This window comes from Diorhabda sublineata, chromosome 1, assembly GCF_026230105.1.
Source record: "Diorhabda sublineata isolate icDioSubl1.1 chromosome 1, icDioSubl1.1, whole genome shotgun sequence".
NCBI lineage: Eukaryota > Metazoa > Arthropoda > Insecta > Coleoptera > Chrysomelidae > Diorhabda > Diorhabda sublineata.
Window position 1 is genome coordinate 2,194,971 of NC_079474.1, and position 24,848 is coordinate 2,219,818.

At 28.0% G+C, this 24,848-nt stretch overlaps 1 protein-coding gene across 5 annotated transcripts in view; it reads left to right on the plus strand.

The window, feature by feature from the left end:
- Positions 1-382: 382 nt before the first annotated feature.
- The window catches only part of LOC130450504 (uncharacterized), a 46,413-nt gene continuing 21,947 nt past the window's right edge, over positions 383-24,848 (plus strand). For 2 of the 5 annotated variants that reach the window (XM_056788976.1, XM_056789044.1), the window contains exons 1-3: positions 3,886-4,223; positions 15,734-15,972; positions 16,094-16,246. In XM_056788976.1, the coding sequence (XP_056644954.1) occupies positions 4,054-4,223; positions 15,734-15,972; positions 16,094-16,246 (562 nt within the window). In that variant the 5' untranslated portion in view covers positions 3,886-4,053. Of the gene's footprint in view, positions 643-1,206; positions 1,255-3,885; positions 4,224-15,733; positions 15,973-16,093; positions 16,247-24,848 lie in introns of those variants that run through there. The other 3 variants (XM_056789126.1, XM_056789298.1, XM_056789205.1) reach the window with 3 other exon arrangements.

Sequence of the window (24,848 nt, forward strand, 5' to 3'; positions counted from 1 at the left end):
AATTTCCGTTTAATTGAGTTGCTTTATGCTAATTATTACAACGAACATTTAAGAGAGGGCGCTAGAGTTGAAAGCAATAAATATATTGACAGAAGACTTGAAAATTTTTATTAACACTTTGGGTTAATTATTTCTGTTTAATAAAGTGAATATTAAAATGATCTAGTAAATATTAAGCCTTGTAAAATTTGGAATTATAATTTTCATTAGTTTCGCCATCTGTGTTTTAAATTCCAAAGGACAAACAAAATTATTTTGATGGTAACTTCAGTCATGAATAAAAGTTAGTACATGGATTAAACAATAGATAGCGTTATAACACGAACCAAATAAATATAGGATTAAACCAATATATAACAATAATAATATCCAGAAATTTGTTGTGTTGACAGACTTATAACGTTATATATAAATAAGATTAGTTATAAATCACATTACAGGTGACGAATTATATTTTGTATATACCCTGTATATTCGAGATCAATAAACTTAATGAATCTACCGGACGTCACGTTTTAGGGGATCACCATATGGTCTAGCACATCCTATTTAATTTTTAACGTTTTTATGCATTAGGTAGTTTGACGTTTTCTGTGATATTTACGAGACTTTAAATGTTAATGTTATTGTTCTAAATATAAGGTTAGTATTTAAATTATTACGTTATTTTAAAAATAAATAAATAAATTCTTCGTTGAATTCAAAATAAAAATAGTTTTTAGAAAATAAAATATTTGTCGTTAATTGTTTTTTTGACGGTTATAATGCTTTACAAATATCAGTGATTTTCGAGTCGTAGTAAATAATTGTTACTATAGATACGAGTGGTGATCACAAATTACTATGGAAAGGAAATATTTTAATACGTTATATCGAACACTGAGATTTTATATGTTCAACGGAAATTAATCATTTCAGTACTTAGTTACTTGTTATATATTGTACAGGGGTTTTTTATTTTTGAGTTTGGATTTTGCGATGAAAATAGTTTATTCAACGCTATTTATATTTAATAATCGGTTGGGCTGCAAAATTCTTTGGGTCAGACTTTTCATTCAACCTTAAGAATTAGAAAAAAGATCGAACAATGATATATATATACAGGTGTGGTACGAAAATTTTACAAATAAACGTGCGTGAAAGAATTAACTTTGACCAAACATATTTTTTCTGTCATTATGTTTAATTTTTTAATGTTTGTTTCAGAATAGGTAAAAACGAAGAACGTTTCTAACCGATGAGGAAGTTTTTTATGTAAGTAACCAATAAATTTCGTCTTGATGACCTAGAGATGGCAGTAGTTGCTTAAAAAATGCTTGTTTTGTTGTTTGTATGTAATGTATCTGTTTAGCAGCGAGGAATTATAAATTAAAATAAATAATAAGTCGAAAAAACTCATAAGGGGGCAACCGTAAATTACGTGAACCATTTTTCGATCAGTCTAGAATCCCACAATCCACAGCAGATCTTCAGCAAGACGCATTGGCTGAATCCCGACAACAGTTTGTCGTCGAAATGGATTTAGAGCTGATCTATTATCAATAACTCCATCATTTTCTGCGAATGGCCTGACAAATAACGAATTTGAACAACTTGGTTTTCAAATTTCCTTTCCACAGTGGGAAATGCGTCGAATTGGCTGGTAACCAAATTACCCTCTTTCTAAGTAATTAATCGATACCCCGTAGATCGATTTTGGCTTAATTAGGCTAAAATAAATCGAAAATGAAGAATGAAATTTTTCGATATCTCGCTTCGTTTTCGAGATATCGATACTTGAAGTTATAATTAAAAGTTAGTTCAAAAAGTATTGAACAGATGGAGTTAAATACTTCGTTTCAAATGAATATTCGATGAACAAAAGATTTTTTATTTAATTTTTATATTATTTACCATGAAACTCCAAAATTATATTGAAAAAAATAGATTTTTATAACTTTCATCACTCTGTGATTAATTTACGATAAATACATGAATAATTTGATGTTTTTTATGAAGAATTGTCGGTTGTTTTTCATTATTTATGAAATAAATAAAAACATTTAATGATAATTTGAAAATTTAATTAGTAAGTAAGGGAAAAGTACAATTATCCTAGAAAAGTTATCTAGCAATTGTTTTTGCATCATTTATTCCATTTTTAACGAGAAAATCGACCGAATAAGGAAAATTATTTTAAAAAATCGTTTCAAATCTACCCGCTCCAAATTTATCTACCCCCGATCTCCCCTATCAAGACTAACCCGTTCCTCGCGGCTTATGGCAAATCCCCCGTGGCAGCGAAGGGTCGAAGCCCTCCCATAAGAAAAAATAATAATAATAAAATAAAACTAAAATAAACCTCACGTAAAGAAAATTTTATTGAACAATTTTTGCTGCAAAAAATTCGCGATTCTTGAACTTTTCACACTCAAGTCCACCACGATAAAGTTAGGTTAGGTTATATACAAATATTGATTAAAAATAAATTTTTCCAACTTTAAGTATCGATATCTCGAAAACGAAGCAAGATATCGAAAATTTTTATTCATAACTTTCGACTTATTTTGGGTCGATTTACAAAAAGGCATCAAATCCAGGCGCCGCGGAAATCGTACTCGTGCCCCCAGATCCAATATTTTGCTCAAAAATCGACTTAAATAACAAAATTTATCGTTTTTTTTATCGTTTCATATGATCGACGCTAATCACTTCCCAACGTATCAAGAAATAATGAAATACACTTTCAAATCTATCGATAAAGAAAGCAGTTGGTAAAATATTTACTCTTACTATTACAAATATAGTAAAAGAACGTATTTTAAACATACATTTGTTTGTCAAATTTCTCTAATAGCCTTAGGACGTACAATCACGATTTACCTCTCACAGAATTTACGTTAAATAAAGTGGACTGATCTCAAATCATATATTTACAACATAAATTCAGATTTCGAACTTTAAAAGCCTATAACTCGGAAACGAGGTGTCGTTTGAGAAAATACTTTCGTCCCGGCATAAATTCAAACACGAAATTTACGTTTCAAGTCCCGAAACACCCTGTATATTATCAAAATTCTAAAGGATCTTTTATTATTTACATTTTACAAAACTTCAACATCTCTAGTTTCTTTTTTCCAAAACGCTTCGTCCTGAATAAGGATTTTTCACTTTTTTACTTAACCTAGAAACGTAATCATTCATTTAAAATAAATAATGTTCGAATTTATAAATTAGAAAATATATTTACAACATAAATTCTGATTTTGAAACTTTGAAAGCCTATAACTCGGAAACGAGGTGTCGTTTGAGAAAATACTTTCGTCCCGGCATAAATTCAAACACGAAATTTACGTTTCAAGTCCCGAAACACCCTGTATATTATCAAAATTCTAAAGGATCTTTTATTATTTACATTTTCCAAAACTTCAACATCTCTAGTTTCTTTTTTCCAAAACCTTTCGTCCTGAATAAGGATTTTTCACTTTTTTACTTAACCTAGAAACGTAATCATTCATTTAAAATAAATAATGTTCGAATTTATAAATTAGAAAATATATTTACAACATAAATTCTGATTTTGAAACTTTGAAAGCCTATAACTCGGAAACGAGGTGTCGTTTGAGAAAATATTTTTGTCCCGGCATAAATTCAAACACGAATTTTACGTATCAAGTCCCGAAACACCCTGTATGTTTTTTTTAACGCCCTCTATATGATATTTTGAGGATAATAGTTAAAAAATTATTTTTCTTTTTGTTCAAAATCATTCCTACCTTTCAACTGATACTTTAAATTATTTTATAACATATAAATAAATATTTACACTCCATCTTGACACAGGTAAGATTTTAGAAAACTTTCTCGCCGAATGAATCGGTAATGTAGTTACCTTCACAAGGTCGGTACAACAATCTCGTGACTTCCACCGACTCCTAGTGCACGAAACTTTATTATCTGTTTCCTTTCTACTGAGATTTCAGTATCTTTTTAGTTTCTTGAAAAGATGCGTAATTTTATATCACGGACGTCGTCTACGAGGTGTTTTTGAAAATCACCGGGTAATTTTTGTTCATGAGAAAATCGTTTATAGAATGGTTATGTAAAGACAATGTGTTTTTGGTGAGGGAAATGCCTTTAGATATGGTTTCGTTCGTAGTTTCCACTGGTTTAGGGGTTAGTGTTGTTGCGGGAATTATTTCGGGAGTTTGTTATATTTTAGCCTACGGATCCCCAAAAAAAAGGTAAATATTTTATGAATATTCACTTATTTCACTTAAATCGCGTGTATATTCAATTACATAACAATACTACTTTCAATATTAAACATATTTTCAAAAATAATCATTTAAATTTATTCCAATTAATTGATACGCACTGTATAATAAAATACCGTCCTTATTCCATATAAATATAAAAAGAAGAAGCGACAACTCTCCATAGTTGCCAAAATTTATATTGTACCTTCCTTACATTAACGTCTGTAAGTTTATTTCTATCTAAATTCATTGATTAAATAGGAATCTTCTCTACATAACACATAAACTTGACAACGTCTTATTTAAAATCTTGTTGGTTACTATAGGCAACCAACACTACATAATTAAAAATAGCATCATTATAACGAATATATCATTAAAATTTTTCAATTATCGTTAGTATGTCAACACTGTTAGTTTGTTTTTGCTGATAAGACGTAAGAAAATTTTTATTGTTTGCAAATAAGCTTGTTTATTTTGTGAATTACATTTTGTTTACCACATGCGTCATCTACGTTATTAAAATCTGTAGATATAAATCGACTCATATGGAAATGCAATGATATCTAATAAATTGGAAAAACATTTACATTAATCATTATTTGATATATAAACATACAGTGTAATGAAAAAGTTTTAATTTACATAAAAGAATAATAAAAATAATTTTAGGCTTTAAAATCTTTTAATTTGCAGTTAAGTGGAATTCATTATATCTAAGAACTAACCTCTAAATTCTTCTTTTTTTATTTTAATTACGAGTTATTGGATAATTTACTCCTTAGAACGAATAGAAATAAATCTTGACAGTTGACTTATACATACAATCATCATTTTAGTAAATTTGAACGATATATTATATTAGAATCCAATTCAAATTGTTAGATATAATAAAATATACTCGATCTAACGTAAAATATTCTTCTGGATGCTTTTTTTTCAATTTTAAAACGAAAAAAATGAAGTGTAGTCGTTCTAGCGACGCTGTCGACACCTGCTGTCGAATAGAACATACACTAATCGATTTAACGAAGTTTTCTTATTTAACCACAATGGTTGTGTGAATGTGAAGTTGCAGAAATGCCAGATTTCCATTTTAGAAGTAGTATTATGAAATTTATATTAAACGAAATCATGATTTTATGTCAATAGGGAAAAAATTCTGTAAACGGTGTTTTCACATAAAATAACACAGTAATTACTAATTTAAATTGAAGTATTTTGAAAAATAAATTCTACTATTTTGTTTACGTGAAACGAAATTTTTTTGTCACAAAATATATGGCAACATGGCGCTGCCTCGAACAGACTTACACGCATATTTAAAGAATGTTTATTACGTTAAAGTGTAATTGTTCAAAACACAAAACGAATAAACTGAAAAAAAATGTTCAAACATATTTAACGCTTATTATATACCAGGCATTCCCAAAGTACCTAATTATAGAAAAAAATGTAGAAAGTTTTTAGAGCCTTGAATATTTTCATGTATGGAGTTTTAAACAATAATAAATAAACAATTGTTTATAAATTGATGGGAAAGATTTATAAACCGTAAAATTGTTTTAAAACAGAAGGAAACATGTTGTATAAATACCATTGTTCTGAAAAACGATCCTTGAAGAAGAATTTAATTCAATTTTTCGCTACAGTTTTGTTTATACAATGAAACACAATTTTAAGAGAAAAAAAAACATTTTTCCATGGTAATTTTATGAAAATATACGACAAGTTTCATTATAGTAGCGATTGCAAAACAGTTAGGAATGTATTTGGTTAGGTTCCGGATGGCTGGGTGACCATTTTAGTCGAAGATCCGGTCGCAGCACAGAGCCGGCTTTAAAAATATATAAATTCAAAAAAAAATTATTTACTATAAAAATTTCGATTATATAATTATTGTATTTGACTGAAGAACCGAACCTGGTATGAGTGGCTATACAAATTATTTAAATAAATATATCTTAACGCCAATCTATATATATATATATATATATATATATATATATCAATGATTTTTCCAAAAAAAAACGTATAACGAAAAAAAATGATAATTGGTGAAGTTAAAACATAAAAATGAGCAAAAAAACAATTCGAAAACAAAGACATAGGTGCTTGGGCGATAGGAAATAATAAATAGAGATTTTCTACATAAAATAATAAAAAATAGCCGAAAAAACTGTTTAAAAGAAGAATTAAAAGTGAATAAAACCAAAATCAAGGAATACTGACAATATAAAAGTCATTGACCTATAGAATGAATTTATATAACGATCTTAATTGAAATTTCATTACAAAATTTTTGATTACATCGATTTTGTTGTAGTACGGTCCTGTATACAACCATGGTATGTCCCATAATCTAGTTATCGTCAACATTTAATTGTGTCTGTGTATGTGTCGGTTTAAAATAAACACATTTGTTACTATTTGTATTTTTATTGGCAATTATTACGAGTAAGAAGAATCAGAACAGGTAACGTTCCACTTTTTTTACGAATTTATTTCACTTGTATGTAAAATACAATTTCTGCACGGATATATAATAATAATAAGCATAATGCATGCGTGACATCCAAATCGAACCAGTTTTTTCACCTCCTTCTTTACGTACTTCAAATTTGACGCCCCGTATCTCGTGTATTTGTACGTTTAACCGAGTTATGATTTTTTTTCCTTATAAATTGACTATTTCTTAGTGCTCTCCCTTAATTTGAAATCGATATCTTCATTATTTTGGTCGTACCGATTTTTCGAATCTATTCCCACACCTACTTTTGGTATATCAACTTTGACACACTGTATCTCGTATATTTGTATGTTTAATCGAGATATGATTTTTTTCCTTATAAAATGATTATTTCTTAGTGCTCTCCCTTAATTTGAAATCGATATCTTCATTATTTTGGTCGTACCGATTTTTCGAATCAATCCCCACACCTACTTTTTGTATATCAACTTTGACACACTGTATCTCGTATATTTGTACGTTTATCCGAGTTATGATTTTTTTCCTTATAAATTGATTATTTCTTAGTGCTCTCCCTTAATTTGAAATCGATATCTTCATTATTTTGGTCGTACCGATTTTTCGAATCAATTCCCACACTGACTTTTCGTATATCAACTTTGACACCATATATCTCGTGTATTTGTACGTTTAACCGAGTTATGATTTTGTTCCTTAAAAATTGATTATTTCTTAGTGCTCTCCCTCAATTTGAAATCGATATCTTCATTATTTTGGTAGTACCGATTTTTCGAATCAATTCCAACACTTACTTTTGGTATATAAACTTTGACACACTATATCTCGTGTATTTGTACGTTTAACCGAGTTATGATTTTTTTCCTTATAAATTTATTATTTCTTAGTGCTCTCCCTTAATTTGAAATCGATATCTTCATTATTTTGGTCGTACCGATTTTTCGAATCTATTCCCACACCTACTTTTGGTATATCAAATTTGACACACTGTATCTCGTATATTTGTATGTTTAATCGAGATATGATTTTTTTCCTTATAAAATGATTATTTCTTAGTGCTCTCCCTTAATTTGAAATCGATATCTTCATTATTTTGGTCGTACCGATTTTTCGAATCAATCCCCACACCTACTTTTTGTATATCAACTTTGACACACTGTATCTCGTATATTTGTACGTTTATCCGAGTTATGATTTTTTTCCTTATAAATTGATTATTTCTTAGTGCTCTCCCTTAATTTGAAATCGATATCTTCATTATTTTGGTCGTACCGATTTTTCGAATCAATCCCCACACCTACTTTTGGTATATCAACTTTGACACACTGTATCTCGTATATTTGTACGTTTAACCGAGTTATGATTTTTTTCCTTATGAATTGACTATTTCTTAGTGCTCTCCCTTAATTTGAAATCGATATCTTCATTATTTTGGTAGTACCGATTTTTCGAATCAATTCCCACACTTACTTTTCGTATATCAACTTTGCCACACTGTATCTCGTATATTTGTACGTTTAACCGAGTTATGATTTTTTTTCTTATAAATTGATTATTTCTTAGTGCTCTCCCTCAATTTGAAATCGATATCTTCATTATTTTGGTAGTACCGATTTTTCGAATCAATTCCCACACTTACTTTTCGTATATCAACTTTGCCATACTGTATCTCGTGTATTTGTACGTTTAACCGAGTTATGATTTTTTTCCTTATGAATTGACTATTTCTTAGTGCTCTCCCTTAATTTGAAATCGATATCTTCATTATTTTGGTAGTACCGATTTTTCGAATCAATTCCCACACTTACTTTTCGTATATCAACTTTGCCACACTGTATCTCGTATATTTGTACGTTTAACCGAGTTATGATTTTTTTTCTTATAAATTGATTATTTCTTAGTGCTCTCCCTCAATTTGAAATCGATATCTTCATTATTTTGGTAGTACCGATTTTTCGAATCAATTCCCACACTTACTTTTGGTATATCAACTTTGACACACTATATCTCGTGTATTTGTATGTTTAACCGAGTTATGATTTTTTTCCTTATGAATTGACTATTTCTTAGTGCTCTCCCTTAATTTGAAATCGATATCTTCATTATTTTGATAGTACCGATTTTTCGAATCAATTCCCACACTTACTTTTGGTATATCAACTTTGACACCATATATCTCGTGTATTTGTATGTTTAACCGATTTATGATTTTTTTTCCTTATAAATTGATTATTTCTTAGTGCTTTCTTTGAATTTGAAATCGATATCTTCATTATTTTGGTCGTACCGATTTTTCGAATCAATCCCCACACCTACTTTTGGTATATCAACTTTGACACACTCTATCTCTTATATTTGTTCGTTTAACCGAGTTATGATTTTTTTTTATAAATTGATTATTTCTTAGTGCTCTCCCTCAATTTGAAATCGATATCTTCATTATCTTGGTCGTACCGATTTTTCGAATCAATTCCCACACTTACTTTTGGTATATCAACTTTGACACCATATATCTCGTGTATTTGTATGTTTAACCGATTTATGATTTTTTTTCCTTATAAATTTATTATTTCTTAGTGCTTTCTTTGAATTTGAAATCGATATCTTCATTATTTTGGTCGTACCGATTTTTCGAATCAATCCCCACACCTACTTTTGGTATATCAACTTTGACACACTGTATCTCGTATATTTGTTCGTTTAACCGAGTTATGATTTTTTTCCTTATAAAATGATTATTTCTTAGTGCTTTCTTTGAATTTGAAATCGATATCTTCATTATTTTGGTAGTACCGATTTTTCCAATCAATTCCCACACCTACTTTTGGTATATCAACTTTGACACACTGTATCTCGTATATTTGTACGTTTAACCGATTTATGATTTTTTTTCCTTATAAATTTATTATTTCTTAGTGCTTTCTTTGAATTTGAAATCGATATCTTCATTATTTTGGTCGTACCGATTTTTCGAATCAATCCCCACACTTACTTTTGGTATATCAACTTTGACACACTGTATCTCGTATATTTGTTCGTTTAACCGAGTTATGATTTTTTTTTTATAAATTGATTATTTCTTAGTGCTCTCCTTGAATTTGAAATCGATATCTTCATTATTTTGGTAATAATGATTTTTTAAATCGAAACATGTTAAATTATAATCATACGCATTCACTGCAGTGTATTGGTTGAAACATGCTTTTAATAAATTTGTTTCAAATACCTTTTACCAATAATTGTTATATTTTTCAATTCAAAAAGAGTTTAAATCAAAAATATATGATGAATTGGTGGTATATTAAAGAATTATGCATTTATATATTTGCCTCACGGTAAAATAATCAAATATGTACAATGTAAATGTTTATTCTCGATCAAAAAATTCGTTAATAAACCTCCTAGAACTATTTTCATCTAGATTCGGAGTATTATCAAATATCATAATTTTCATCACAACAACTTCAAGAGTACAAACCATAAATAAAGCCATAAAAACGTCCATGGGTGTAGCGCTAGGTTTGTAAGTGCTTTCAGGTGGATTATCATAAAAGGTTGCCAAACTTTCCACACTACCCAATAGACATGGAAATAAAAACATTATGTTTTGTCTTATTTGTTAAAACATACAACATATTCGATGTATTTATCGTAAACTTTTGTTTCTAAATACGAATTAACTGGATGGCAGTGAAATCTGTAATAAAAAAAACTATTCAATATACCGTATGTTAACAAATACCACATTTATAAGATATAAATAATCATTTGTCTCTATATGTTCGAAAAACTTTTGTAACAACTGTACACGCATAATTAGTATTCGTAAAAACGCCGTGTCGACATCTATCGTTGAATAGATAATACATAATACTTTAAGATAGTTTTCTAGCTTGATTCATTTATGAAGTTTTATAAAAGTCAAATTTAAATATATGTCAAGTTTATTTACTCAATTAAATGATAAATATTTCAATTATAATATAAAAAAATAGATATATGATCATTTCTTTTTGGAAACATAGTCTTTTGTCCAAAATATTGGTAAATGAATTGATCATATTGAAAAATAAATTGTACTATTCAGATGACATAAAACTAAATGATTTTATTAGAAAACACGTGGCAACATCTCACCGGTTCGTTAACGTCGTGTTATCTATATCTACGAGGGTTGACGAAATATTTAATGTTAAAATATTATTTTTTCAAATTTAGTTTAGTTATTTATTCAAAGTATTAATAGTAATAAGTATGTGTATTAATAGTACTATTTATAATAAATTTAACTGGTCTTACCTATTAAAATATCCATTTTGAGAACTTTTCAATACACCATACACAAAATATTATACCAATTTTTAATGGTACTAACGAAATCAATTAAAAAATCAAGAACCTTATGAGTGTGGTACCGTTGATAATAAACACTGGTACTACCACAGAAAGTAAAAGTGGTACAGTAAGTACTTGTAGTCTCTTCAGATTATACAAGTTACTTTCGCGAAAAGTAGGTCAAGCCTAGGTCATTATAAATGAATTTTGTTATATAATATTTGTTCTGTTTTATTTATAATATATATACAGTGTTGTCCATAATTAATAAATATTTATACAAACATGGTACGAGGAGTTCAAAAAAGATATCAGTCGATCGGGAAAAAAATATAGATGGAAAATTGAGGAAAATTCACGAAATATATAATCGCTTTTTGCATATTTATATCACAGAGGTGTTTTTTTTTGACTAAATTGTCAAAAAATTTAGGAATTGTAAAAAAATTGACATGCTTATATAATTTTGGCGATACGAGGAAATCTGGAGGATTGAGATCTGGAGGTTAAGGTGGATATTTAATTTCATACAACCACTTTTGTCTGGAGTCATTTTTTTTATATGAGGAGTTCAAAAATATATCGGTTGATGGGGAAAAAATATTATAGGTGGAAAATTGAGGAAAATTCACGAAAATTGGGTAGGAAACTAACATGATTTTTGGATTTTTTGAACGAAAATTCATAATAGTCCAGGGATTTTTGCATATTTATATCACAGAGGTGTTTTAATTTACTAAAATGTCAAAAAATTCAGGAATTGTGAAAAAATTGACATGCTTATATAATTTTGGGGATAGGAGGAAATCTGGAGGATTGAGATCTGGAGGTTAAGGTGGATATTTAATTTCATACAACCACTTTTGTCTGGAGTAATTTTTTTTATACGAGGAGTTCAAAAATATATCAGTTGATGGGGAAAAAATATTATAGGTGGAAAATTGAGGACAATTTATGAAAATTGGATAGGAAACTCACATGATTTTTGGATTTTTTGAACGAAAATTTGTAATAGTCCAGGGATTTTTGCATATTTATATCACAGAGGTGTTTTTTTTTGACTAAAATGTCAAAAAATTTAGGAATTGTAAAAAAATTGACATGCTTATATAATTTTGGGGATAGGAAGAAATCTGGATGATTGAGATCTGGAGATTAAGGTGGATATTTAATTTAATACAACCACTTTTGTCTGGAGTCATTTTTTTGATACGAGGAGTTCAAAAATATATCGGTTGATGAGGAAAAAATATTATAGGTGGAAAATTGACGAAAATTCACGAAAATTGGGTAGGAAACTAACATGATTTTTGGATTTTTTGAACGAAAATTCATAATAGTCCAGGGATTTTTGCATATTTATATCACAGAGGTGTTTTAATTTACTAAAATGTCAAAAAATTCAGGAATTGTGAAAAAATTGACATGCTTATATAATTTTGGGGATAGGAGGAAATCTGGAGGATTGAGATCTGGAGGTTAAGGTGGATATTTAATTTCATACAACCACTTTTGTCTGGAGTAATTTTTTTTATACGAGGAGTTCAAAAATATATCAGTTGATGGGGAAAAAATATTATAGGTGGAAAATTGAGGACAATTTATGAAAATTGGATAGGAAACTCACATGATTTTTGGATTTTTTGAACGAAAATTTGTAATAGTCCAGGGATTTTTGCATATTTATATCACAGAGGTGTTTTTTTTTGACTAAAATGTCAAAAAATTTAGGAATTGTAAAAAAATTGACATGCTTATATAATTTTGGGGATAGGAAGAAATCTGGATGATTGAGATCTGGAGATTAAGGTGGATATTTAATTTAATACAACCACTTTTGTCTGGAGTCATTTTTTTGATACGAGGAGTTCAAAAATATATCGGTTGATGGGGAAAAAATATTATAGGTGGAAAATTGAGGAAAATTCATGAAAATTGGATAGGAAACTCACATGATTTTTGGATTTTTTGAACGAAAATTTGTAATAGTCCAGGGATTTTTGCATATTTATATCACAGAGGTGTTTTTTTTTGACTAAAATGTCAAAAAATTTAGGAATTGTAAAAAAATTGACATGCTTATATAATTTTGGCGATAGGAGGAAATCTGGAGGATTGAGATCTGGAGGTTAAGGTGGATATTTAATTTCATACAACCACTTTTGTCTGGAGTCATTTTTTTTATATGAGGAGTTCAAAAATATATCGGTTGATGGGGAAAAAATATTATAGGTGGAAAATTGAGGAAAATTCACGAAAATTGGGTAGGAAACTCACATGATTTTTGGATTTTTTGAACGAAAATTTGTAATAGTCCAGGGATTTTTGCATATTTATATCACAGAGGTGTTTTTTTTTGACTAAAATGTCAAAAAATTCAGGAATTGTAAAAAAATTGACATGCTTATATAATTTTGGGGATAGGAGGAAATCTGGAGGATTGAGATCTGGAGGTTAAGGTGGATACTTAATTTCATACAACCACTTTTGTCTGGAGAGATTTTTTTTATACGAGGAGTTCAAAAATATATCGGTTGATGAGGAAAAAATATTATAGGTGGAAAATTGACGAAAATTCACGAAAATTGGGAAGGAAACTCACATGATTTTTGGATTTTTTGAACGAAAATTTGTAATAGTCCAGGGATTTTTGCATATTTATATCACAGAGGTGTTTTTTTTTGACTAAAATGTCAAAAAATTTAGGAATTGTAAAAAAATTGACATGCTTATATAATTTTGGGGATAGGAGGAAATCTGGAGGATTGAGATCTGGAGGTTAAGGTGGATATTAATTTCATACAACCACTTTTGTCTGGAGTCATTTTTTTTATACGAGGAGTTCAAAAATATATCGGTTGATGGGGAAAAAATATTATAGGTGGAAAATTGAGGAAAATTCATGAAAATTGGGTAGGAAACTCACATGATTTTTGGATTTTTTGAACGAAAATTTGTAATAGTCCAGGGATTTTTGCATATTTATATCACAGAGGTGTTTTTTTTTGACTAAAATGTCAAAAAATTCAGGAATTGTAAAAAAATTGACATGCTTATATAATTTTGGGGATAGGAAGAAATCTGGATGATTGAGATCTGGAGATTAAGGTGGATATTTAATTTCATACAACCACTTTTGTCTGGAGTCAGTTTTTTTATATGAGGAGTTCAAAAATATATCGGTTGATGGGGAAAAAATATTATAGGTGGAAAATTGAGGAAAATTCATGAAAATTGGATAGGAAACTCACATGATTTTTGGATTTTTTGAACGAAAATTTGTAATAGTCCAGGGATTTTTGCATATTTATATCACAGAGGTGTTTTTTTTTGACTAAAATGTCAAAAAATTCAGGAATTGTAAAAAAATTGACATGCTTATATAATTTTGGGGATAGGAAGAAATCTGGATGATTGAGATCTGGAGATTAAGGTGGATATTTAATTTCATACAACCACTTTTGTCTGGAGTCAGTTTTTTTATATGAGGAGTTCAAAAATATATCGGTTGATGGGGAAAAAATATTATAGGTGGAAAATTGAGGAAAATTCATGAAAATTGGATAGGAAACTCACATGATTTTTGGATTTTTTGAACGAAAATTTGTAATAGTCCAGGGATTTTTGCATATTTATATCACAGAGGTGTTTTTTTTTGACTAAAATGTCAAAAAATTCAGGAATTGTAAAAAAATTGACATGCTTATATAATTTTGGGGATAGGAAGAAATCTGGATGATTGAGATCTGGAGATTAAGGTGGATATTTAATTTCATACAACCACTTTTGTCTGGAGTCAGTTTTTTTATATGAGGAGTTCAAAAATATATCGGTTGATGGGGAAAAAATATTATAGGTGGAAAATTGAGGAAAATTCATGAAAATTGGATAGGAAACTCACATGATTTTTGGATTTTTTGAACGAAAATTTGTAATAGTCCAGGGATTTTTGCATATTTATATCACAGAGGTGTTTTTTTTTGACTAAAATGTCAAAAAATTCAGGAATTGTAAAAAAATTGACATGCTTATATAATTTTGGGGATAGGAAGAAATCTGGATGATTGAGATCTGGAGATTAAGGTGGATATTTAATTTCATACAACCACTTTTGTCTGGAGTCAGTTTTTTTATATGAGGAGTTCAAAAATATATCGGTTGATGGGGAAAAAATATTATAGGTGGAAAATTGAGGAAAATTCATGAAAATTGGATAGGAAACTCACATGATTTTTGGATTTTTTGAACGAAAATTTGTAATAGTCCAGGGATTTTTGCATATTTATATCACAGAGGTGTTTTTTTTGACTAAAATGTCAAAAAATTTAGGAATTGTAAAAAAATTGACATGCTTTTTCAAAAAATTCTGCGATATCGTATTATTTTTAACATGAATGAATTAAGAAAACGTTAATATTAAATGGAATGAATCGGAATCCCATCGAGAAATCTTGAATTGCATCTGTACCTACATAGGCCAAAAAAATCGACGTTTTCCCATAAGAACAAAGAAACATCTGCGGTCTTCTTCCTAGTTGTCGCGTTCTATATCACAGATTAGTTCAATTATCGGGTCACAATGATGGTCATAGGTTATGAAAATTACGATGAAACTGTCAGTGGAACAAGAAAAGACTATAGTTCGTTATTTATATATTATTTTTGTTTTCAGTAATCGTAGATCAAAAAGCAACGTCCATTGCGATGTATGCGGCGAATATTTCAGATCAATCGACCACATACTTAGCGGCAATAATAGCGTGATTTGTTGGAAATGCGACAAAAAAGTATGTCAGAAAAGATGCGCCAGTCTAGACGTACAACAAAACAGATGGACGTGTAAAAATTGTTCAAGGCCACCGGAATCTTGGTTCCAAGGTGTTCTGTACGCCATTCGGCCAAACAAAAAAGGTGAATAATAAAAAAAAATGATATTTCTACTTCTATTTGACATATTTACTTAGTACAACCCTGTCTACATTTCCTATTACGAATATATTTAGTTAATGCCTTTAGAAAAATGTTCTTTTAGAAAAGATTTGCGAAAAAATGGACGAAAAAGGCGAAATAGATGTTCAGAAAAGCAGAGAGGAAGTTCGGGAATTTATTGAAAAATTAGTAAACTCCATGCTGGGCCAAAACGTCGACGATGCCAATGTCACTAGATTATACAACGACGAACATTGTAAGTAACTTAACTTAAGCTTACCTAACCTCCCCTAATCTAATCCAATTTAAACTAACTTTATTTTCTGTTGGGGAATATCGTTTTTGTTGAAAAAATAACATTCCGAAGCTTATCAAGTCGGTTTCGAAGTTTTTTCAAAAATTCATATTCTCTAGAATCGTTTTGAACCTTTTTAGATCATTCTTCAAAATTAAAAAAAACATCTAGAACAGCCTAGATTCGTGTTTTAACTGATTCGAAATATTTAAACACTACTTAAAACTTTCTAAATAACTCTCATTCATTTTAGACCTATCTGGAGTATTCTATTTAGATATCAGTCATTTTCGTCACAAAAACAACATTCTTATTAAATTTTGAAGGTTTTTTAGACGGTTCCAGACATTTTTAGAAGATTCTATAACAGTCTAGACCATTTAGAATCATTTTGATCTGATAAACGATCTTCAAATACTATATGAACTTTTTTCGTTACAAAAACAACTTTGTAATTAAATTTTGAAGGTTTTTAGACGGTTCCAGACATTTTTAGAAGATTCTATAACAGTCTAGACCATTTAGAATCATTTTGATCTGATAAACGATCTTCAAATACTATATGAACTTTTTTCGTTACAAAAACAACTTTGTAATTAAATTTTGAAGGTTTTTTAGACGGTTCCAGACATTTTTAGAAGATTCTATAACAGTCTAGACCATTTAGAATCATTTTGATCTGATAAACGATCTTCAAATACTATATGAACTTTTTTCGTTACAAAAACAACTTTGTAATTAAATTTTGAAGGTTTTTAGACGGTTCCAGACATTTTTAGAAGATTCTATAACAGTCTAGACCATTTAGAATCATTTTGATCTGATAAACGATCTTCAAATACTATATGAACTTTTTTCGTTACACAAACAACTTTGTAATTAAATTTTGAAGGTTTTTAGACGGTTCCAGACATTTTTAGAAGATTCTATAACAGTCTAGACCATTTAGAATCATTTTGATCTGATAAACGATCTTCAAATACTATATGAACTTTTTTCGTTACAAAAACAACATTCTAATTAAATTTTGAAGGTTTTTTAGACGGTTCCAGACATTTTTAGAAGATTCTATAACAGTCTAGACCATTTAGAATCATTTTGATCTGATAAACGATCTTCAAATACTATATGAACTTTTTTCGTTACAAAAACAACATTCTAATTAAATTTTGAAGGTTTTTTAGACGGTTCCAGACATTTTTAGAAGATTCTATAACAGTCTAGACCATTTAGAATCATTTTGATCTGATAAACGATCTTCAAATACTATATGAACTTTTTTCGTTACACAAACAACTTTGTAATTAAATTTTGAAGGTTTTTAGACGGTTCCAGACATTTTTAGAAGATTCTATAACAGTCTAGACCATTTAGAATCATTTTGATCTGATAAACGATCTTCAAATACTATATGAACTTTTTTCGTTACAAAAACAACATTCTAATTAAATTTTGAAGGTTTTTTAGACGGTTCCAGACATTTTTAGAAGATTCTATAACAGTCTAGACCATTTAGAATCATTTTGATCTGATAAACGATCTTCAAATACTATATGAACTTTTTTCGTTACACAAACAACTTTGTAATTAAATTTTGAAGGTTTTTAGACGGTTCCAGACATTTTTAGAAGATTCTATAACAGTCTAGACCATTTAGAATCATTTTGATCTGATAAACGATCTTCAAATACTATATGAACTTTTTTCGTTACAAAAACAACATTCTAATTAAATTTTGAAGGTTTTTTAGACGGTTCCAGACATTTTTAGAAGATTCTATAACAGTCTAGACCATTTAGAATCATTTTGATCTGATAAACGATCTTCAAATACTATATGAACTTTTTTCGTTACACAAACAACTTTGTAATTAAATTTTGAAGGTTTTTAGACGGTTCCAGACATTTTTAGAAGATTCTATAACAGTCTAGACCATTTAGAATCATTTTGATCTGATAAACGATCTTCAAATACTATATGAACTTTTTTCGTTACAAAAACAACATTCTAATTAAATTTTGAAGGTTTTTTAGACGGTTCCAGACATTTTTAGAAGATTCTATAACAGTCTAGACCATTTAGAATCATTTTGATCTGATAAACGATCTTCAAATACTATATGAACTTTTTTCGTTACACAAACAACTTTGTAATTAAATTTTGAAGGTTTTTAGACGGTTCCAGACATTTTTAGAAGATTCTATAACAGTCTAGACCATTTAGAATCATTTTGATCTGATAAACGATCTTCAAATACTATATGAACTTTTTTCGTTACAAAAACAACATTCTAATTAAATTTTGAAGGTTTTTAGACGGTTCCAAACATTTTTAGAAGATTCTATAACAGTCTAGACCATTTAGAATCATCTAGAATAGTCTACATTTATTTTTAACTAAATTGAAACATTTCTTGAAAGACGACTAGCCCTTTACATCTGTGTTATTTGTTTTTTTGAAAACTTTTTTTTGAAAATGTCTGTCTAAATGTAGTAAATTGGTTAGGTTAGGTTATATTGTTTTTTTTCATAAATTTTTCACTTTCAATACACTTGCAGACAATAATTTGTTCGATAAATATCATCGGGATCTTAGTATCGCTCTAAGAGAATTAGGAGCTGCGTTGCATAGCTCTATCATTAGTAAGTAGATTTTCAAAACCAAAAAAGCACGTTTATTTGAGCACAATAACTATTGCTTTACACATTCACGTAATTATTTGACAAAAAAAACACGCAAAAACGACGTTTCTTAAAAAAGCATCCGGTTTCGAAGTCGTGACGTCATCGCTAAACTACTCGCAGAGATCAAGGTCGAATACACTAAGAAAAATAAATATTTCCAAGTATTTTCATAATTTCGCCCTTATAATTAGGGTTTATCATAGATTTTTTAATTTTTTGTACTATTTTTCTCGTACTAATCCCATATACACATTTTATTATAGTATTCATAATTTTTCCTTGGTGTATATTTTTGTATTATTGAAGGTATATAACTGTGCTATTAGAACACTCACCCTGTATATTTCAAAATTTTTAAAAATATGTTTTCGTAACTTTTTTAATTCTTTTTCGTATGACATTTGACTTTGTCGCACAAATTCCGCACCCTATATACATTCACGTTTTATTTTAGTATCGAAACTTTTTCTTAGTGTATATTTTTGATTTATTACTACTTAGAAAATTTGGTTCAAATAACGGAAACGAAAATAACGATAAAAATTTGAAGATATATAACTGTGTTATTAAAAAACTCACCCTGTATATTTCAAAATTTTTAAAAATATGTTTTCGTAACTTTTTTAATTCTTTTTCGTATGACATTTGACTTTGTCGCACAAATTCCGCACCCTATATACATTCACGTTTTATTTTAGTATCGAAACTTTTTCTTAGTGTATATTTTTGATTTATTACTACTTAGAAAATTTGGTTCAAATAACGGAAACGAAAATAACGATAAAAATTTGAAGATATATAACTGTGTTATTAAAAAACTCACCCTGTATATTTCAAAATTTTTAAAAATATGTTTTCGTAACTTTTTTAATTCTTTTTCGTATGACATTTGACTTTGTCGCACAAATTCCGCACTCTATATACATTCACGTTTTATTTTAGTATCGAAACTTTTTCTTAGTGTATATTTTTGATTTATTACTACTTAGAAAATTTGGTTCAAATAACGGAAACGAAAATAACGATAAAAATTTAAAAATTTGAAGATATATAACTGTGTTATTAAAAAACTCACCCTGTATATTTCAAAATTTTTAAAAATATGTTTTCGTAACTTTTTTAATTCTTTTTCGTATGACAGTTGACTTTGCCGCACAAATTCCGCACCCTATATAGATTCACGTTTTATTTTAGTATCGAAACTTTTTCTTAGTGTATATTTTTGATTTATTACTACTTAGAAAATTTTGTCCAAATCACGGAAACGAAAATAATGATGAGAATATAAAAATTAGAAGATATATAACTGTGTTATTAAAAAACTCACCCTGTATATTTCAAAATTTTTGAAAAAATAAGTTTTTATAACTTTTTTAATTCTTTTTCGTATGACATTTGACTTTGCCGCACAAATTCCGCACCCTATATAGATTCAAGTTTTATTTTAGTATCGAAACTTTTTCTTAGTGTATATTTTTGATTTATTACTACTTAGAAAATTTTGTCCAAATCACGGAAACGAAAATAACGATGAGAATATAAAAATTTGAAGATATATAACTGTGTTATTAAAAAACTCACCCTGTATATTTCAAAATTTTTAAAAAAATAAGTTTTTATAACTTTTTTAATTCTTTTTCGTATGACAGTTGACTTTGCCGCACAAATTCCGCACCCTATATAGATTCAAGTTTTATTTTAGTATCGAAACTTTTTCTTAGTGTATATTTTTGATTTATTACTACTTAGAAAATTTTGTCCAAATCACGGAAACGAAAATAACGATGAGAATATAAAAATTAGAAGATATATAACTGTGTTATTAAAAAACTCACCCTGTATATTTCAAAATTTTTGAAAAAATAAGTTTTTATAACTTTTTTAATTCTTTTTCGTATGACATTTGACTTTGCCGCACAAATTCCGCACCCTATATAGATTCAAGTTTTATTTTAGTATCGAAACTTTTTCTTAGTGTATATTTTTGATTTATTACTACTTAGAAAATTTTGTCCAAATCACGGAAACGAAAATAACGATGAGAATATAAAAATTTGAAGATATATAACTGTGTTATTAAAAAACTCACCCTGTATATTTCAAAATTTTTAAAAAAATAAGTTTTTATAACTTTTTTAATTCTTTTTCGTATGACAGTTGACTTTGCCGCACAAATTCCGCACCCTATATAGATTCAAGTTTTATTTTAGTATCGAAACTTTTTCTTAGTGTATATTTTTGATTTATTACTACTTAGAAAATTTTGTCCAAATCACGGAAACGAAAATAACGATGAGAATATAAAAATTAGAAGATATATAACTGTGTTATTAAAAAACTCACCCTGTATATTTCAAAATTTTTGAAAAAATAAGTTTTTATAACTTTTTTAATTCTTTTTCGTATGACATTTGACTTTGCCGCACAAATTCCGCACCCTATATAGATTCAAGTTTTATTTTAGTATCGAAACTTTTTCTTAGTGTATATTTTTGATTTATTACTACTTAGAAAATTTTGTCCAAATCACGGAAACGAAAATAACGATGAGAATATAAAAATTTGAAGATATATAACTGTGTTATTAAAAAACTCACCCTGTATATTTCAAAATTTTTGAAAAAATAAGTTTTTATAACTTTTTTAATTCTTTTTCGTATGACATTTGACTTTGCCGCACAAATTCCGCACCCTATATAGATTCACGTTTTATTTTAGTATCGAAACTTTTTCTTAGTGTATATTTTTGATTTATTACTACTTAGAAAATTTTGTCCAAATCACGGAAACGAAAATAACGATGAGAATATAAAAATTTGAAGATATATAATTGTGTTATTAAAAAACTCACCCTGTATATTTCAAAATTTTTAAAAAAATAAGTTTTTATAACTTTTTTAATTCTTTTTCGTATGACAGTTGACTTTGCCGCACAAATTCCGCACCCTATATAGATTCAAGTTTTATTTTAGTATCGAAACTTTTTCTTAGTGTATATTTTTGATTTATTACTACTTAGAAAATTTTGTCCAAATCACGGAAACGAAAATAACGATGAGAATATAAAAATTAGAAGATATATAACTGTGTTATTAAAAAACTCACCCTGTATATTTCAAAATTTTTGAAAAAATAAGTTTTTATAACTTTTTTAATTCTTTTTCGTATGACATTTGACTTTGCCGCACAAATTCCGCACCCTATATAGATTCAAGTTTTATTTTAGTATCGAAACTTTTTCTTAGTGTATATTTTTGATTTATTACTACTTAGAAAATTTTGTCCAAATCACGGAAACGAAAATAACGATGAGAATATAAAAATTTGAAGATATATAACTGTGTTATTAAAAAACTCACCCTGTATATTTCAAAATTTTTGAAAAAATAAGTTTTTATAACTTTTTTAATTCTTTTTCGTATGACATTTGACTTTGCCGCACAAATTCCGCACCCTATATAGATTCACGTTTTATTTTAGTATCGAAACTTTTTCTTAGTGTATATTTTTGATTTATTACTACTTAGAAAATTTGGTTCAAATAACGGAAACGAAAATAACAATATAAAAATTTGAAGATATATAACTGTGTTATTAAAAAACTCACCCTGTATATTTCAAAATTTTTAAAAAAATAAGTTTTTATAACTTTTTTAATTCTTTTTCGTATGACAGTTGACTTTGCCGCACAAATTCCGCACCCTATATAGATTCACGTTTTATTTTAGTATCGAAACTTTTTCTTAGTGTATATTTTTGATTTATTACTACTTAGAAAATTTTGTCCAAATCACGGAAACGAAAATAACGACGAGAATATAAAAATTAGAAGATATATAACTGTGTTATTAAAAAACTCACCCTGTATATTTCAAAATTTTTGAAAAAATAAGTTTTTATAACTTTTTTAATTCTTTTTCGTATGACAGTTGACTTTGCCGCACAAATTCCGCACCCAATATACATTCACGTTTTATTTTAGTATCGAAACTTTTTCTTAGTGTATATTTTTGATTTATTACTACTTAGAAAATTTTGTCCAAATCACGGAAACGAAAATAACGATGAGAATATAAAAATTTGAAGATATATAACTGTGTTATTAAAAAACTCACCCTGTATATTTCAAAATTTTTAAAAAAATAAGTTTTTATAACTTTTTTAATTCTTTTTCGTATGACAGTTGACTTTGCCGCACAAATTCCGCACCCTATATACATTCACGTTTTATTTTAGTATCGAAACTTTTTCTTAGTGTATATTTTTGATTTATTACTACTTAGAAAATTTTGTCCAAATCACGGAAACGAAAATAACGATGAGAATATAAAAATTTGAAGATATATAACTGTGTTATTAAAAAACTCACCCTGTATATTTCAAAATTTTTAAAAAAATAAGTTTTTATAACTTTTTTAATTCTTTTTCGTATGACAGTTGACTTTGCCGTACAAATTCCGCACCCTATATAGATTCAAGTTTTATTTTAGTATCGAAACTTTTTCTTAGTGTATATTTTTGATTTATTACTACTTAGAAAATTTGGTTCAAATAACGGAAACGAAAATAACGATGAGAATATAAAAATTTGAAGATATATAACTGTGTTATTAAAAAACTCACCCTGTATATTTCAAAATTTTTAAAAAAATAAGTTTTTATAACTTTTTTAATTCTTTTTCGTATGACAGTTGACTTTGCCGCACAAATTCCGCACCCTATATAGATTCAAGTTTTATTTTAGTATCGAAACTTTTTCTTAGTGTATATTTTTGATTTATTACTACTTAGAAAATTTGGTTCAAATAACGGAAACGAAAATAACAATGAGAATATAAAAATTTGAAGATATATAACTGTGCTATTAAAAAAACTTACCCTGTATATTTCAAAATATTTTTAAAAACACTTTTGTTTTCGATTTTTTTTCGTATGGCAATTACGCACTTATTTTGTACCCTATATACACATTTTATTACAGTATACTTATAAAAGAAACTTCTTAGTGTAGTAATTTCCCGAAAAGTTGCTCGAGATGTCAACGCCACCTATTAAACGGTAGCATCATTAAAGTTATAGATTTTTGTTTGGGACAATTTGGTTTCTTCGAAAAATTTTTTTTATTAGTAAATATCGTCGTGGTCATGTATTTGCATACCTATAATGGGTTCAATGGTAATGAGAAGTATTTATTTCCATTATTGAACTCTATACCAAATAGAAATCTTGAAAAAAATACAAAACAACATTGACACAAAAACAAAACACCATATAAATATAACATAGTTATACGAGAGGCAATGAAATTATATGAAAAATAATTTAAACGAATATTAAATGATAAATTGAGATTAAAAGTTATAACCTCGAATTACAGGGTGTATTCAAAAATATATTGTGAAAAAAATTACTGTTTTATGATGCTTTCGACTAAACAATTTGATTTTTGTCACAACAAATACCGAAAAACATGTTTCTACTCATATTTTATATTTATAAAAAAAATGGTTTTACTTTTTATATGAGGTAGGTATTCGATTGTACTTTTACGTCAAACTGGAAGATCTAAGCAACTAACTCGACAAGGAAAACCACCTAATTGCTATCATAAATAATAGCTATTTTGCGCAACCTTCAATTTTCTAAAGAAACTCATCATATTACATTCAACGTAGGGGAGATCGGGAACATTCTATTAAAAATAAATTAAAATGTTTATTTTAAAAATTTTCGAGGTTTTCATTCAATATTTTCAACAGATTTTTTTCTATCAATTGCAATTGTACAAAAACTAATTCCTTATATACAGGGTGTAGCAAAAATAAAGAATAACATTATTACTTTACGGTAAGACTTCCGGCGACGGAAGTGAATGCGGT